Source organism: Diabrotica undecimpunctata, chromosome 10 (assembly GCF_040954645.1).
Source record: "Diabrotica undecimpunctata isolate CICGRU chromosome 10, icDiaUnde3, whole genome shotgun sequence".
Taxonomy (NCBI): domain Eukaryota; kingdom Metazoa; phylum Arthropoda; class Insecta; order Coleoptera; family Chrysomelidae; genus Diabrotica; species Diabrotica undecimpunctata.
This window is the reverse complement of record NC_092812.1, coordinates 74,909,076-74,922,823: the sequence shown is the minus strand read 5'-3', so window position 1 is coordinate 74,922,823 and position 13,748 is coordinate 74,909,076. Positions and strand designations below refer to the sequence as shown.

Below are 13,748 nucleotides of genomic sequence, written 5' to 3'. Positions count from 1 at the left end.
ATTATCCAAACTAAGATACTATTGAATGTCAAATTGAAAAAAAAGATGATCCTAAAAACACGAAAAAAGAAATGGATTCTTCCAGAAAACAACGAACTGTATGATGATATACTAACCAGACATATACAAGAATTGAAAAATGAAATAGAAGATGTAGATTAAGCAAATGATGGCATAACGAAGGCACTAAAAGAACTGGAAATGGAGTGCTGCCCGACCGTTCTGACCCATAAAGAAAAACTAAGCTAAAATACCAAAGAGCTAATAGGTAGAAAAAAAAACAGCTGACGGAAAAATACGAATCCAACTACAAAACAATAAAGAAATTAAACAAAGATATCCACCGGTCAATCCGAAAATACGCAAGAGAACTAAAATAGTTAAAAAAAAACAAAAGTTTAAAAGTTTTGAGGCGAAATACGAACAACATAGGCAACAAAAATATGTACAAAATAAGAAACAAAGATGGAAACGTTACTACTGATAGAACCAAAATCCATGAGGTTGTCGAATCCTTTTATCGCGAAATGTATTAGAGCACCAACAAAAGGCAAGATCAACCCCTGCCCAAAATCACAAACCGGGGATTAGAATGAATGCCAGAAATAACTCCATACGAAATCAAAACGGCACTTTTAGAAATGAAAAATAACAAATCCTTTGGCGATAACGGAGTAGTCATCGAGGCGATCAAACTAGGTGGAAATAAAATTATCCGACTTTGGCCAAGCTTTTCATCGAATGCATCTACCAAGGAAAAACTCCTCCATGCAGTCATTGTTTTATTACGCAAGGAGACATATCAGATCTATATAAACGTTTCAGAAAAATTGTCAAAAAAAGAAGACGCTAAGTTAGATTTCTATCAGCCTAGATAACAAGCTGGATTTAGATCGGATACAGCACTAATGACTTCTTACTAGTGATACAGAACCTGATGGAGAAGTCTGCAGAATACAAAAAACCATTGGCACTAATATTCGTGGACTACGAGAAAGAATTTGATATCATAAGCCATCAGAGAATATTAAAAGCATTGACAGAATGCCAAATAGACCATCGCTACACTAACATAATCAAATATATTTACCAAAATGCCTCAGCTAGCGTAAGACTGTCTGAACACAAAACAAATAAATTCTTTATACAGCGAGGAGTACGGCAAGGAGACACCGTCCCTCCATAGCTATTCACGACGCTTTTAGAACATACTTGTAAGAAGGCACATCTGAACGAGCATCGTATCAACATAAATGGAGAAAAGTTCAGTGATTTGAGATTTGCAGATGAAATCGTGCTTATAGCCGATATGAATGATGTAATAATAATGTTTGAACAATTCCTTGGAGGTCGGACTAAAGATTAATATGAACAAGATGCAAATAATGACTAATCTAGTGCTAACTCGAAATATTGCTGTTGATGGAAGGGATATTGTACAGACTACATTGTATAAGTACTTAGGACATGAAATTCGGTTGATAAGAGATAACCAGACATGTGAGACCCACGTTGCATATGATTAGCCTGGGCAGCGTTTGGTAAATTAAACTGTGTATTTAAATCAGACCTATCCATATGACTCAAAAGGAAAATATTTGACCAATGTGTGTTACCTGTACTCACTTATGGAGCGGAAACATTAACACTCACAAAAAAGGTATTGAATAAGATTCGCGTGACTCAAAGGTCTATGGAGCGCTAGATATTAGGTGTCTTATCTGAGAGATAGAATCCCAAACGAAGAAATATGTCGTAGAACAAAAACAACAGACTTCATCGAAAAAATCGTGTCGCTAAAATCGATTGGACAGGATACGTCGCCAGATTATTAAACAACCGATGGACAAAACGTATTGTCGAGTGGAAACCAAGACAAGAAGCACCAAGGAGCAGAGGACGCTCACCAATCAGATGGACTGACGACCTGAAGCGTGCTAGCAGTTACTGGATGCAAGCCGCACAAGACATAGATAGATGGAAAGAGCTGAGGGATACCTATGTCCAGCAATGGACGCATACAGGTTGATGATGATGATGAGTGTGTAGATCGTGTGCAAATAACTAAAATAAACATATATTTTTTATGACAAATGTTTAAAAACGATCCCTGCTTCCGATACAAAGAAAATGTGTGCATTCTCCACAACGTACCGAAGTGAGGTTTGGCAGTTCAATCACCGAACAGAAAACAAGCTACTTGCTAAAGAAATGTACTTTCTGAGAAGATCAGTACGAAAATCCAAACATGTTCATAGACAGAATTAAATAGAACAGGTGAAAATAATAAACTGGAAACCAAACTGGAAATTTTAATATGATCGTAGGTTATATATAAAAGCTTATCAATAAAACAGATTAATCATTGATAACATTGCACACGCTTAATGAAGCGCAAAATAGAAAAAAAAGATACACCATTTATATTGCTGAAAAGTTGAATATGCACCAAATATAAAACAGACGTTATAAAAAATCAAAATCTATAATTTTGAATACTTTAGACGTATATGTTTTAAATAATTATCTCTACAATTAATCAATGAGGTAATGATAAATCTAAGAATACAAATAACTATTTTAGTGTATTATTAAATATTATTTTCTGTAAATCATATAAAAGGGGAATCTAATGCGTGAATTTTAGTTACGGTATTATCATTGCTAGATATACTACTGATAGTGAAATTATTTCGTTACCGGTGTAGTGTTAAAAAGTAGTTATTAAATATGAATGCAGGGTAAGTATTTAAATGTTATTATTTTAATAGAAACACTAATTGATCATATATTATATGGTATAATTAGATAATTTATTAGAGAAACAGTTTCATAAATAAGAATGGAATAAGAACTGACTAAAAAATAAATATATGAATTATGGTGCTATCGACGGATCCTAAAAATATCGTGGGTTTCGCACACATACAATGAAGATGTTCTTAAAATGATGAACTCCGAACGTCTGCTCATAAACTTCATAGAGGAGAAAAACATAATACTTCGGCCATATAATTAGAGGATCTACATACCATCTACTTCGTCAATTCCATGGGCTAACCAGGTTTGAACTTGCATTTAGTTACTTCAAAACTAATAGTTTTTACTTGTGATTTTGAGCCGTTAAAATCATCATTTTTGAATAAGTTTATCTAATTTGAAATGATCTTATTAGTTTTTCAATTTTAGTGTATCATATATATGTACATGGTGTAAATGTACAGCTGCGGTCACTGAATAATTTACACCTTCATTTTTACATTGTAATACTGTAAAATCGCAGTACGGATTTGCTTAATATCAAAGTGCTTCTCAAAAATTTCGCACGTATTGAAAAATAAAATAAAAAGCTATTAAACGCGTCCAAAATTCCTAGAATGCATTTAAATGATGCGCAAAAACAAGAGCAATTGTCAAACTCTAAGAGCTTTGCTCACTAAGGCAACTTGCTGCAGATTTGGACGTGAGTCTTACTTGAATATGGAAAATCAAACAAAAATGAGATCATTTTCACTCTATAGCACGTAGAATAGAATACGAAGTTGAAATACGTGCTCGTATAGAGTATGCTAGGTTTTCAAAGAATGAAAAAAGTCCTAATAAACTCTACCTTAACGTTGGATATCCGATACCAATTTGTAAAAACATTCATTTATTCCATATTGCTATACGGAGTGGAAACATGGACTCTCGGAATCACAAATATGAGACGTGTAGAAGCCTTTGAGATGTGGGTTTTTCGAAGGATGCTGAAGATCTCTTGGACAGAGCACCCGACCAACAACGAGGTGCTGAGAAGAATGGGGACAGATAGAGAACTCCTAAATATTATAAAAACCAGAAAAATGCTCCTGGCTGAAAAATGTAAGAGACTGGACAGGCATGGACACACACTCGATACTAAGAACAGCTTAAGAGAGAGAGAGCAATTTGCTGTAGTTATAGCCAACCTTTAGTAATAGAGAGGGCACCTTAAGAAGAAGCACGGTTGGGTGGCTCAAGAGAGCAGAAGATTTTCACAGAACAACAAGATGAGGTGTTGGTCGAAAAGCTAGCGAAGAGACAGCATTTCTGGGCAAAATTCGCAATGCACGTAAAAGGATTAAAGCAAGTGAATTGATCAATTGTGCAGCTGTAAAGAAACCTTTTTTGACTGAGGATGACAATAGAAGACGAGTTGCATTTTTTAATGAATTCATAAACCGTGAGGACAACTTTTGGTCTAACGTTGCATTTTTCGATGTGTTTCATGAAAAAGTGTTTCAATCATATAGCAATGATCGAATAAGAGTTTATAGGCCGAGAAATCATAGGTTTGATAAAAGGCAGACTCATCATTTAAGAAATAGTGGAGAATTCTCGGTCAACGGGGATGGAGTAGTGCTAAAGGCCCGGGTTCGTTTGTTCTTATATATATACAGATTGAACGAATTTAAAACGGAACATACAATTTAATATATGTCTGTTTGAACTGCATTTGAAATAGTGGACCAATATAAAACTTGGACAAAAATAAATCCATACCCGGTGATAGACATTGTATAAAATATCGTTCAACTATCTGTCTCCTTTAAAGGAAAGAGGAGCTTGCCTAATAGTAGGAGAGATAGAGCCGAAATTTTGAACTGATCAGTAATATGACATTTCTCTATTGGAATATATTCATTGTAACTGGGTTAAGACTTTGCCTTACAGGCGGACGCCCCTCGTGGTACAGGGGTTGGCTATACAGGGATGAAGTTGTAATTTTTTTCGGAAAAATTAACGATCGATAATATGGCTGAAAATTTGCCCAGAGTAAGATCTTGGTATAACTAGACGATATCCCAAAGGGCGGACGCGCGAGTGGATTCGTAAGGGTTGGCGGACAGGGATGAAATTGCAATTTTTGGGGAAAAATTAACGATAAATAATATGTCCGCCATTTTCATGGCTCATTATTTAGCCCCTAAAAACTCTAAATCCAAAAGAGCGGACAGCTGGGTTGGTACAGAGAGCCATAAAACGGGGTCAAATGTACCACTTGCCTGCCCATTTTAGGTCTCGGTAACAATTTTCAAACTGATTTTATTATGATACTTTTATACCGATTGATTTGAAAATTTCTATGCTCACTTCTGTTACTATTCTGAAAAGCGTCAAGTAGAGTTTTCCTCAAAATTTTCCAAAAAAATTTCCGTAAATGAAAATTTTCGTAATTTTTTGAGGTAAAATCTAATTTGTAGAATCCTTTCGATTTTCTGTCAGTTTTACCATGAATTTTTCCAAAAATTTTCAAACGATTTTTCCGATAAGAAAAAAAAATTTAGAAAAGCTTTAAAAATTTCGTCATTTTTCTCACTCTCACTGATGTCATCACATTCATCATCTTCGTCACTTTCACTTTCAATAATATCACATTCATTATATGCTTCATTTTCAATCACTACTTCTCGAATTGATTCTGGCATCTGAGGTCCACTAAATCATTTGAATTTATATGTTTCATCTTCAAACTCCCAACCATGTTATTCAACGATCAATTCTGTTGGTACTTTTTTGTGAGCATTTGTCCAAATATTTGAAATATAATGGGCTCGCAGTAGATGTTAGTGTAATTCATCTTGACATGGTGGTAAGCTTGAAGCATCGAAATTTTTTAGTTTTTTTTTAAAAGGCTCGTTCATATCATGCAACTTATACTGCCGGTTAAATAGTGAAAATCTGACATCGTTTACTTTTCTTTTTGGAAGTGTTCTCGTCAGTCCTGTTCCATATAAGTGACATATGAAAGTTTCTAAGGTTTCAAAAACTTCATTACAATCGAAGTCAGTTTCACCAAGTTGGATAAAAGCATTTTGATACTTATTACATTTAGCGCATGCGTCCAGAATTACTGATCTAAATGGAACGCGCATCATTATTATTTTAATATTTTAAAATAATAATGATGCAAAATTAATGTCCAAACAGAATTTGTAAAATTATAATTAACTAATGAAAAAAAAAATTCAATCAATTTGAAAGTTAAAAAAAATATTGAAAATATCTAAGTACAAAGTAAATTTCAAAACTTAAAAAATTGATAATTGCACTATTAAATTGATTTTTATTAATAATTATTTGTAAAATGTTAAAGGAATTCTACAAATTGAATTTTACCTATTGATAAATAGAAATAATATATTTTGTATTTGATTATTAATGTAATAATAAATCAAATTTTTCTTATATCTGAACAACCATTATTTATGCAATATAAATTTAAAAACCTTTTTATTGTAATAAAAAATAAGTAAAATTACTATTTGTTATACCAAAAATATTTAATAGTTAACATTCTAAAATTACTTTAATTTAATAAAATATCAAATATTAAACATTTATTCAATTAAAAATTAATTCGTAAAATATTTATATTTAAGAAAAAAATGTGATTTGTAAAGTAAATATGACTTTAGTTTGAAAAAAAAACATTATCATAATATCATTTTAAAACTACAAAATATTCTATAAAAGATTCAGACGATGACGTAGAATTTTATCAAATGTTTTAGAAAAGTTTTTCTAATTTTTTTTTCTTATCGGAAAAATCGTTCGAAAATTTTTGGAAAAAAATCATGGTATAACTTACAGAAAATCGAAAGGATTCTATAAATTAGATTTTACCTCAAAAAATTACGAAAATTTTCATTTATGAAAATTTTTTTGGAAAATTTTGAGGAAAACTCTACTTGACGCTTCTCAGAATAGTAACAGAAGTGAGCATACAAATTTTCAAATCAATCGGTATAAAAATATCATAATAAAATCAGTTTGAAAATTGTTACCGAGGCCTAAAATACATTTGACCCCGTTTTATGGCTCTCTATACCAACCCAGCTGTCCGCCCTTTTGGATTTAGAGTTTTTAGGGGCTAAATAATGAGCCATGAAAATGGCGGACATATTACTTATCGTTAGTTTTTCCCCAAAAAATTGCAATTTCACCCCTGTCCGCCACCCCTTATGTATCCACTCTCGCGTCCGCCCTTTGGGATTTCGTCTGGTTATACCAACCTGGTATACTCCTGAACCTGGTCTTACTCTGGGCAAATTTTCAGTCATATTATCGATCGTTAATTTTTCTGAAAAAAATTACAACTTCATCCCTGTATAGCCACCCCCTGTACCACGAGGGGCGTCCGCCTGTAAGGCAAAGTCTTAACCCAGTTACAATGAATATATTCCAATAGAGAAATGTCATATTACTGATCAGTTCAAAATTTCGGCTCTATCTCTTGGACTATAAGGAAGCGATAAGTGGTTTGACAGCATAATAACTGCTTGTGTAGTCTAGTTTTCACAGTGATTCTAGGCAACCTATTTGGGTGGAGTTTTGACTTGTTCTTGAATGAATTCAGAATCCAGCAGCCCGCTGAAGTATTGGATTTTTATAATATAATTATTTGACAACCTTTTGTTGGCCAACCACCTAGAGCTGAGTTGAGTCGAAATACATTGATTTCGTATGTTCCGTTTTAAATTCGTTCAATCTGTATATATATATATATATATATATATATATATATATATATATATATATATATATATATGGAAGTTGGAAGTGTGATCTTATGATCTTGTTAGTTCTCGGGAAATACTTACTTTTTACATAAGTTTTTACATACTTTTTTTAAATTACATGTACAATAACCACATGGTCTTTTGCTGTTCTATGTTTGTATCAAATTGTAAACTATATTTAGTTTCAATTAATTGTTTATACAACCTAACCATTTAATGTCCAATATCTTAAGCTTCTTTACATATTATACCATTGACTGCTACATGTCTTTTTGAGGTAACACATTTATATTGACTTTTCTATGGATGTTGGTTTTTCATATTGTTCTTTTTAGATGAACTGATGATGTTTTCTGATTAGAGAGTGAAACGTCTTCAAATAAATAGATGAAGTAGCCAACTTCTTTGTCTTTTTTCTCCACCTTTTGTTCGAAAAACCCACCACTCTTCGAGTGATCCTTAATTTATATATGTATATATATATATATATATATATATATATATATATATATATATATATATATATATATATATATATATATATATATATATATATATCACATACAATTTTATACATAACAGCACTACAGGCCTAAGGGCCCTCGCTTCGATAGTCTTGACTAGTGTTTTCCACTTTTTATGGTCGTTCAATTGTACTTTTCAGTCTGTTGTTCCCATTTATTGTATGTCGGTCCGGACGACATCAAACCACTTCCTTCGTGGTCTCCTTCTTCTTTTCTTCCCTTGTTCTCCAGCTTACAGGACTCTTAGGTCGCTTCTTTCTTGTGGCATTCGTAAAACATGTCCCAACCATCTAACTCAGTATGCTCTGATTTTCTGCGTTATTTTGGGTCTCTTATAAATCTCCACCAGCTCGTTTGTTCTTCTGCGCCTTTTCCCATTAGCCTCCTTTATCCCACCAAAAATTTTTCTCAGGATTTTCCTCTCCAAAATCTCTAACTTTTTTTTCTTTTTGTTTCATTATCCAAGTTTATTATATAGTCTCATTATTATTTCATAAGATCGAATTTTTGTTGTCCTGGATACGTTTTTTGTCTTAAACAGAGCGTTTAATGATGCTACGGCTTTGCTGCCTTTCAACAACCGCTTATCTATTTCTCTTCGCCTCCTCTATTTATAATTGTTACTCCAAGGTACTCAAATTCTGTTACCTTCTCAAATTGTTACTCTGACTCATTCGTTCTTAGAGTGATCCATTTATTTTCTTCTGCATTTTCCCCTCTCATTTCCATATACCTGGTTTTTTCTTGATTTATAGTCAGGCCATATTTTCCAGCTTCTTCTTCAAATTTTGTAAACATTTGAAGTTCTCTTCTTTAACATGTCAGAAATACCAAGTCATCTGCGAAACCTATGCATTGTTGCCTTTTGTTAAGAATCGTGCCGCTTGTCTTATTTTTTCTACTACATTTCTCTATGTGTTCAATTCTTTATTGTAGTTGCTTTACTTCTCTTTTCTAGTTCTACTTCTTTTGCCTCATTTCCATTGATTTCTTTTTGTTTTGGGCTCGTTCCTTCCTCACTTGCTTTTTTTTTTGTTCATCATTCCTTCATTTTACCCATCAGTTATTTCATCATTCAGTCCAATCATAACTTCATTTGTGTCTTTGTCTTCATCTTTTTCATTTTTCTGTGGTGATCTCTTGGGTTTTTTGCTTCTTTTAAAGCTATAATTTTGATCTCCTATCTTCCATTTATTCTCTTCGTCGGTTTCTACCTCGCTTGTCGTTTCGTTTCTATATGTATTCATTGTATTTAATTACCTATTTCTTTACTTATCTAACACTATTACTTGATTTTTATTGGGAATTACGTTAAGAGGTGGATATTTCAATTTCTCGGTGCATACGAGTAGCATAGTTCGAGAATAATTGGAAGAAACTCATGTTAATGTTCTTCCGTGGCCTTTCTGGCTACGACGACAAAGAAATTAAATGAAAGAAACCTTAGGCATCGGAATATAATTGAACTATGGGAAACCATGGGTCAGACATGGGAGGAGCTTGATGAATATAACATAAGGAGATTGATGCTATCTATGAACAGAAGATTGCAAAGTTGTGTTGACAATAATGGGGCTTCCACCAAATATTAACTGTGTTACTGTTTATCATTATCTATAATATAAAAATGAATCGCAAAATGTGTTGGTAAGCGCATAACTCAACAATGCATGGACCAATCTTAACAATTCTTTTTTTAAAATGTTCCTTGAAGTATAAGGATGGTTTTTACGGCGAGAAAAATTCGACTAATTTCCGGGAAAACCCTAAAACAGCCCTTTTCTTTTTCCCATACAAATATTTTATATGTATTCTGTGAAGTGGCAGAAACGGGGATTGCCACATGCACACATTTTGATTTGGTTAGTTGAAAAGATAAGGCCAAATGAAGTTGATGCAGTAATATGAGCTGAAATCCTTAATGTAGACGTAGATTCTGGATTGCATGAGGTAGTTATCAAAAACATAATACATGGTCCCTGTGGAACTCTTAATCAAAATTCACCATGTATGGTGGATGGTAAATGTTAAATCAATTGTCAACAAAATATTGAAATAGATAATGGCTGGATTGTTCCATATTCACCCATTTTATCAAAGACCTTCAAAGCGCACATCAACGTTGAATTTTGCCATTTAGTGAAATCTATTAAATACATTTGCAAATATGTAACCAAAGCGAGTGATATGGCTGTGATCGGTATTAATGTAGAGAATTCCAATTATGAAGTTACCCAATACCAAATGGGTCGCTATGTTAGTAGTAATGAAGCAGTTTGGCGAATATTTTCTTTTCCTATTCATGAGAGACACCCTACTGTTGTTCATTTAGCTGTGTATTTAGAAAATAGACAAAGAGTATATTTTACAGCACAGAACGCAGTACAAAGAGCTGCTCAGCCACCATCTACTATAGTAATGGAAATGAGGAAAACCAGTTCCAAGATCTTCTTCTTCACGTGCCATCTCCGCGACGGAGGTTGGCAATCATCATGGCTATTCTGATCTTAGATGCTGCTGCTCTGAATAGTTCAATTGATGTGCATCCGTACCATTCCCTCAAGTTACGCAACCATGAGATTCTTCTTCTTCCTACACTTCTCTTGCCCTGGATTTTCCCTTGTATAATCAATTGAAGTAGGTTGTATCTCTCATTACGCATAACATGCCCCAGGTATTGCAGCTTTCGTGTCTTGATGGTTTCCAATACTTCCATTCTTTTGTTGATTCTTCTCATGACTTCGTTGTTTGTTACATGCTCGGTCCATGATATCTTCAGGATTCTTCTATACACCCACATTTCAAATGCTTCCAACTTTTTAGCAGTCGACGTGTTAAGTGTCCATGCCTCTATCCCATAAAGCAGAGTCGAGAAAATATAGCACCTTGCCAGCCTAACTCTCAAGTCCAATTTTAGTTCTCTTGCACAAAGTACCTTTCTCATTTTATTGAAGTTTGTACGTGCTTTCTCTATTCGAACTTTGATTTCTTTGGAATAATCGTTTGTGTGATTAATTATTGTGCCAAGATAGTGGTAGTTTTCAACTTTTTCTAAAGCACTACCGTTAATTGTCAGGCTTTCACCATTATTTTGGGTTTTTGATATCCTCATAAATTTGGTTTTCTTGGTGTTTATTGATAATCCATATTCCTCTCCATACTCAACTATCTTGTTCATTAGCTTTTGGAGGTCTCGGAGGTTGTCTGTTATTATGATAGTATCGTCCGCATATCTAATGTTGTTAATTGGTGTTCCATTGACCTTGATTCGTGCTGTTTCTCCCTCAAGAGCTCTTTTCATAATTTCTTCAGAGTATGCATTGAATAGTAGTGGTGACAATACACACCCCTGTCGCACTCCTCTTTTAACTTCGAACTCTTCTGATGTGTGTTCATTAATTCGTACGTGTGCCTGCTGTTTATAATATAGATTTGTTATAATTCGAAGGTCATTGTGTTGTATTTGTTTTGCTTTGAGGATGTCCATTAGCTCTTTGTGGCGGACTTTGTCGAAAGCTTTGTTGTAGTCTATGAAACAGACGTACATATCTTGGTTCACATCCAAGCATCTCTGGATTAGTACGTTGAATTTATTCAGTACATCCAAGCAATAATGAATGTTTTTATTTACGACTGCTATTAGTGAATATACGTGGCCCAACATCATTCCAACATTTACGAACTGTTGATGGTGATTTGTGTGGATCGTACAGAGAACTCTGCCAACTTTTGCAATTGCTATAAAATGACGCTCATTGGGATCAAACTCTCAATGATGCTGTAATATCATCACAAGCTCGTCAAATACGAACATTGTTTTCTATAATCATATCTACATGCTTCCCATCAAACCCAAATGATTTGTGGATCAAGTACAAAGATAATATGTGTGATGATATTTTGTATCAAATACGGATTAGAAGGGGAAATCCAAATATACAAATAAGCAAAGAAATTTACAATGAAGCATTGATTTCAATTGAGGACATGTGCTTGATGATGTCAAACTAACTATTATTTCAATTAGGCCTGGCCGCGCCCAATCGTCCAATGCATAACGTTTTTAACCAAGAGTTGCACCGAAAAAAACTGTATGATCTCAACACTTTTAAAAAATTGATTCAAACAAATCTTCCACTATTGAATGAACAACAGAAGTATGTATTTGATACACTTATGAAAGTAACAAATGATAAAACAGGAGGGATTTACTTCTTAGATGTACCTGGTGGTACAGGAAAAACTTTTTTGATTTCTTTGATATTAGCAACAATTCGCTCACAAAATAAAATTGCACTTGCACTCGCTTCGTCGGAAATCGCAGCAACTTTGCTTGAAGGTGGTCGAACAGCCCATTCGGCACTAAAATTGCCATTAAACATGCAAAGCAACGAAACTCCAACCTGCAACATTTCGAAGAACTGTGCAATGGCAAAGGTTGTGCAGCAATGTGAATTGATTGGAATGAATGCACGATGGCACATAAAAAATCTTTGGAAGCTTTCGATAGAACCTTACAAGATCTACGGAGCAATCATTACCCATTTGGTGGTGCAATGATTTTATTAGCAGGAGATTTTCGTCAAACATTGGCAGTGATTCCACGATCAACGCCAGCTGATGAATTCAATGCATGTTTAAAGTCCTCCAATTTGTGGAAACATGTCAAGGTATTACACTTAAGCAAGAATATGCATGTTGAGTTGCAAAATGGCAAATTTCCTATAGACACCTTGACTTGACACATGATTTACAGAAACCATGATTGGTTTAGCGAACGGGCTATATTGGCTGCAAAAAACATAGATATAAATGAATTAAATTTTAAAATTCAAGAACAAATTACAGGCGAATTGAGGATATATAAATCAGTTAATTCAGCTACTAACCAAGATGATATCGTCAACTATCCGCCTGAATTTTTAAACTCGCTGGATATACCAGGATTGACACCTCAGAATCTTCAATTAAAGGTTGGATCGGTAGTTATAATGTTGAGAAATATCAACCAACCGCGTCTTTGCAACGGCACACGGTAGCGATAAAAAAATTATTGAACAACGTGATAGAAGCCACTATGTTGAAAGGAAAGTATAAAGGAGAAGACGTTTTGATACCACGCATCCCAATGATTCCGACTGATGTACCTTTTGAATTTAAACGACTACAGTTTCCAGTGCGGCGTGCTTTTGCTATGACCATAAATAAGTCCCAGGGACAATCATTAGGTGTTTGTGCTATTAATCTAGAAAACCCATGTTTCTCACATGGTCAATTGTATGTTGCCTTTTCCTGCGTTAGAAAACCATCAGATTTCTTTGTATATTCACCAGGTAATCAAACAAAAACATTGTATAATATCATAAAGCAGTACAATAAAAATAAAACAGATTTTTGTTAATAATTATGTGAAAGCGATTACTGAAAATACTTACATACGTTTTCTTTCATTCTTCTTTATTACATCGGTTATTAACCCTATGTTAATAATAATAATAATAATAATAAATAATTAATTATCTCTATGTTTTGTCATTGAAGCACCCACTTTATAAATATTTGTCACCTTTAGGTTCCCACTATCCCTTTAGATTATTTTTTAATCAGGTTTGAACCTTAAGTTCTCCTCTTAGTTTGAAGCCCTCTGGCAGACATCCCAGTCGGGGTTTTTAGTGGGTCC

The 13,748-nt window shown here is 33.9% G+C and overlaps 1 protein-coding gene across 2 annotated transcripts in view; it reads left to right on the top strand.

Annotated features, from left to right (window-relative positions):
* The first annotated feature begins 2,715 nt into the window (after positions 1-2,715).
* The window catches only part of LOC140452468 (purine nucleoside phosphorylase-like), a 95,713-nt gene continuing 84,680 nt past the window's right edge, over positions 2,716-13,748 (top strand). For both annotated transcript variants that reach the window (XM_072546753.1, XM_072546751.1), the window contains exon 1: positions 2,716-2,741. In XM_072546753.1, coding sequence (XP_072402854.1) covers positions 2,731-2,741 — 11 coding nt within the window. In that variant the 5' untranslated portion in view covers positions 2,716-2,730. The remainder of the gene's footprint in view (positions 2,742-13,748) is intronic.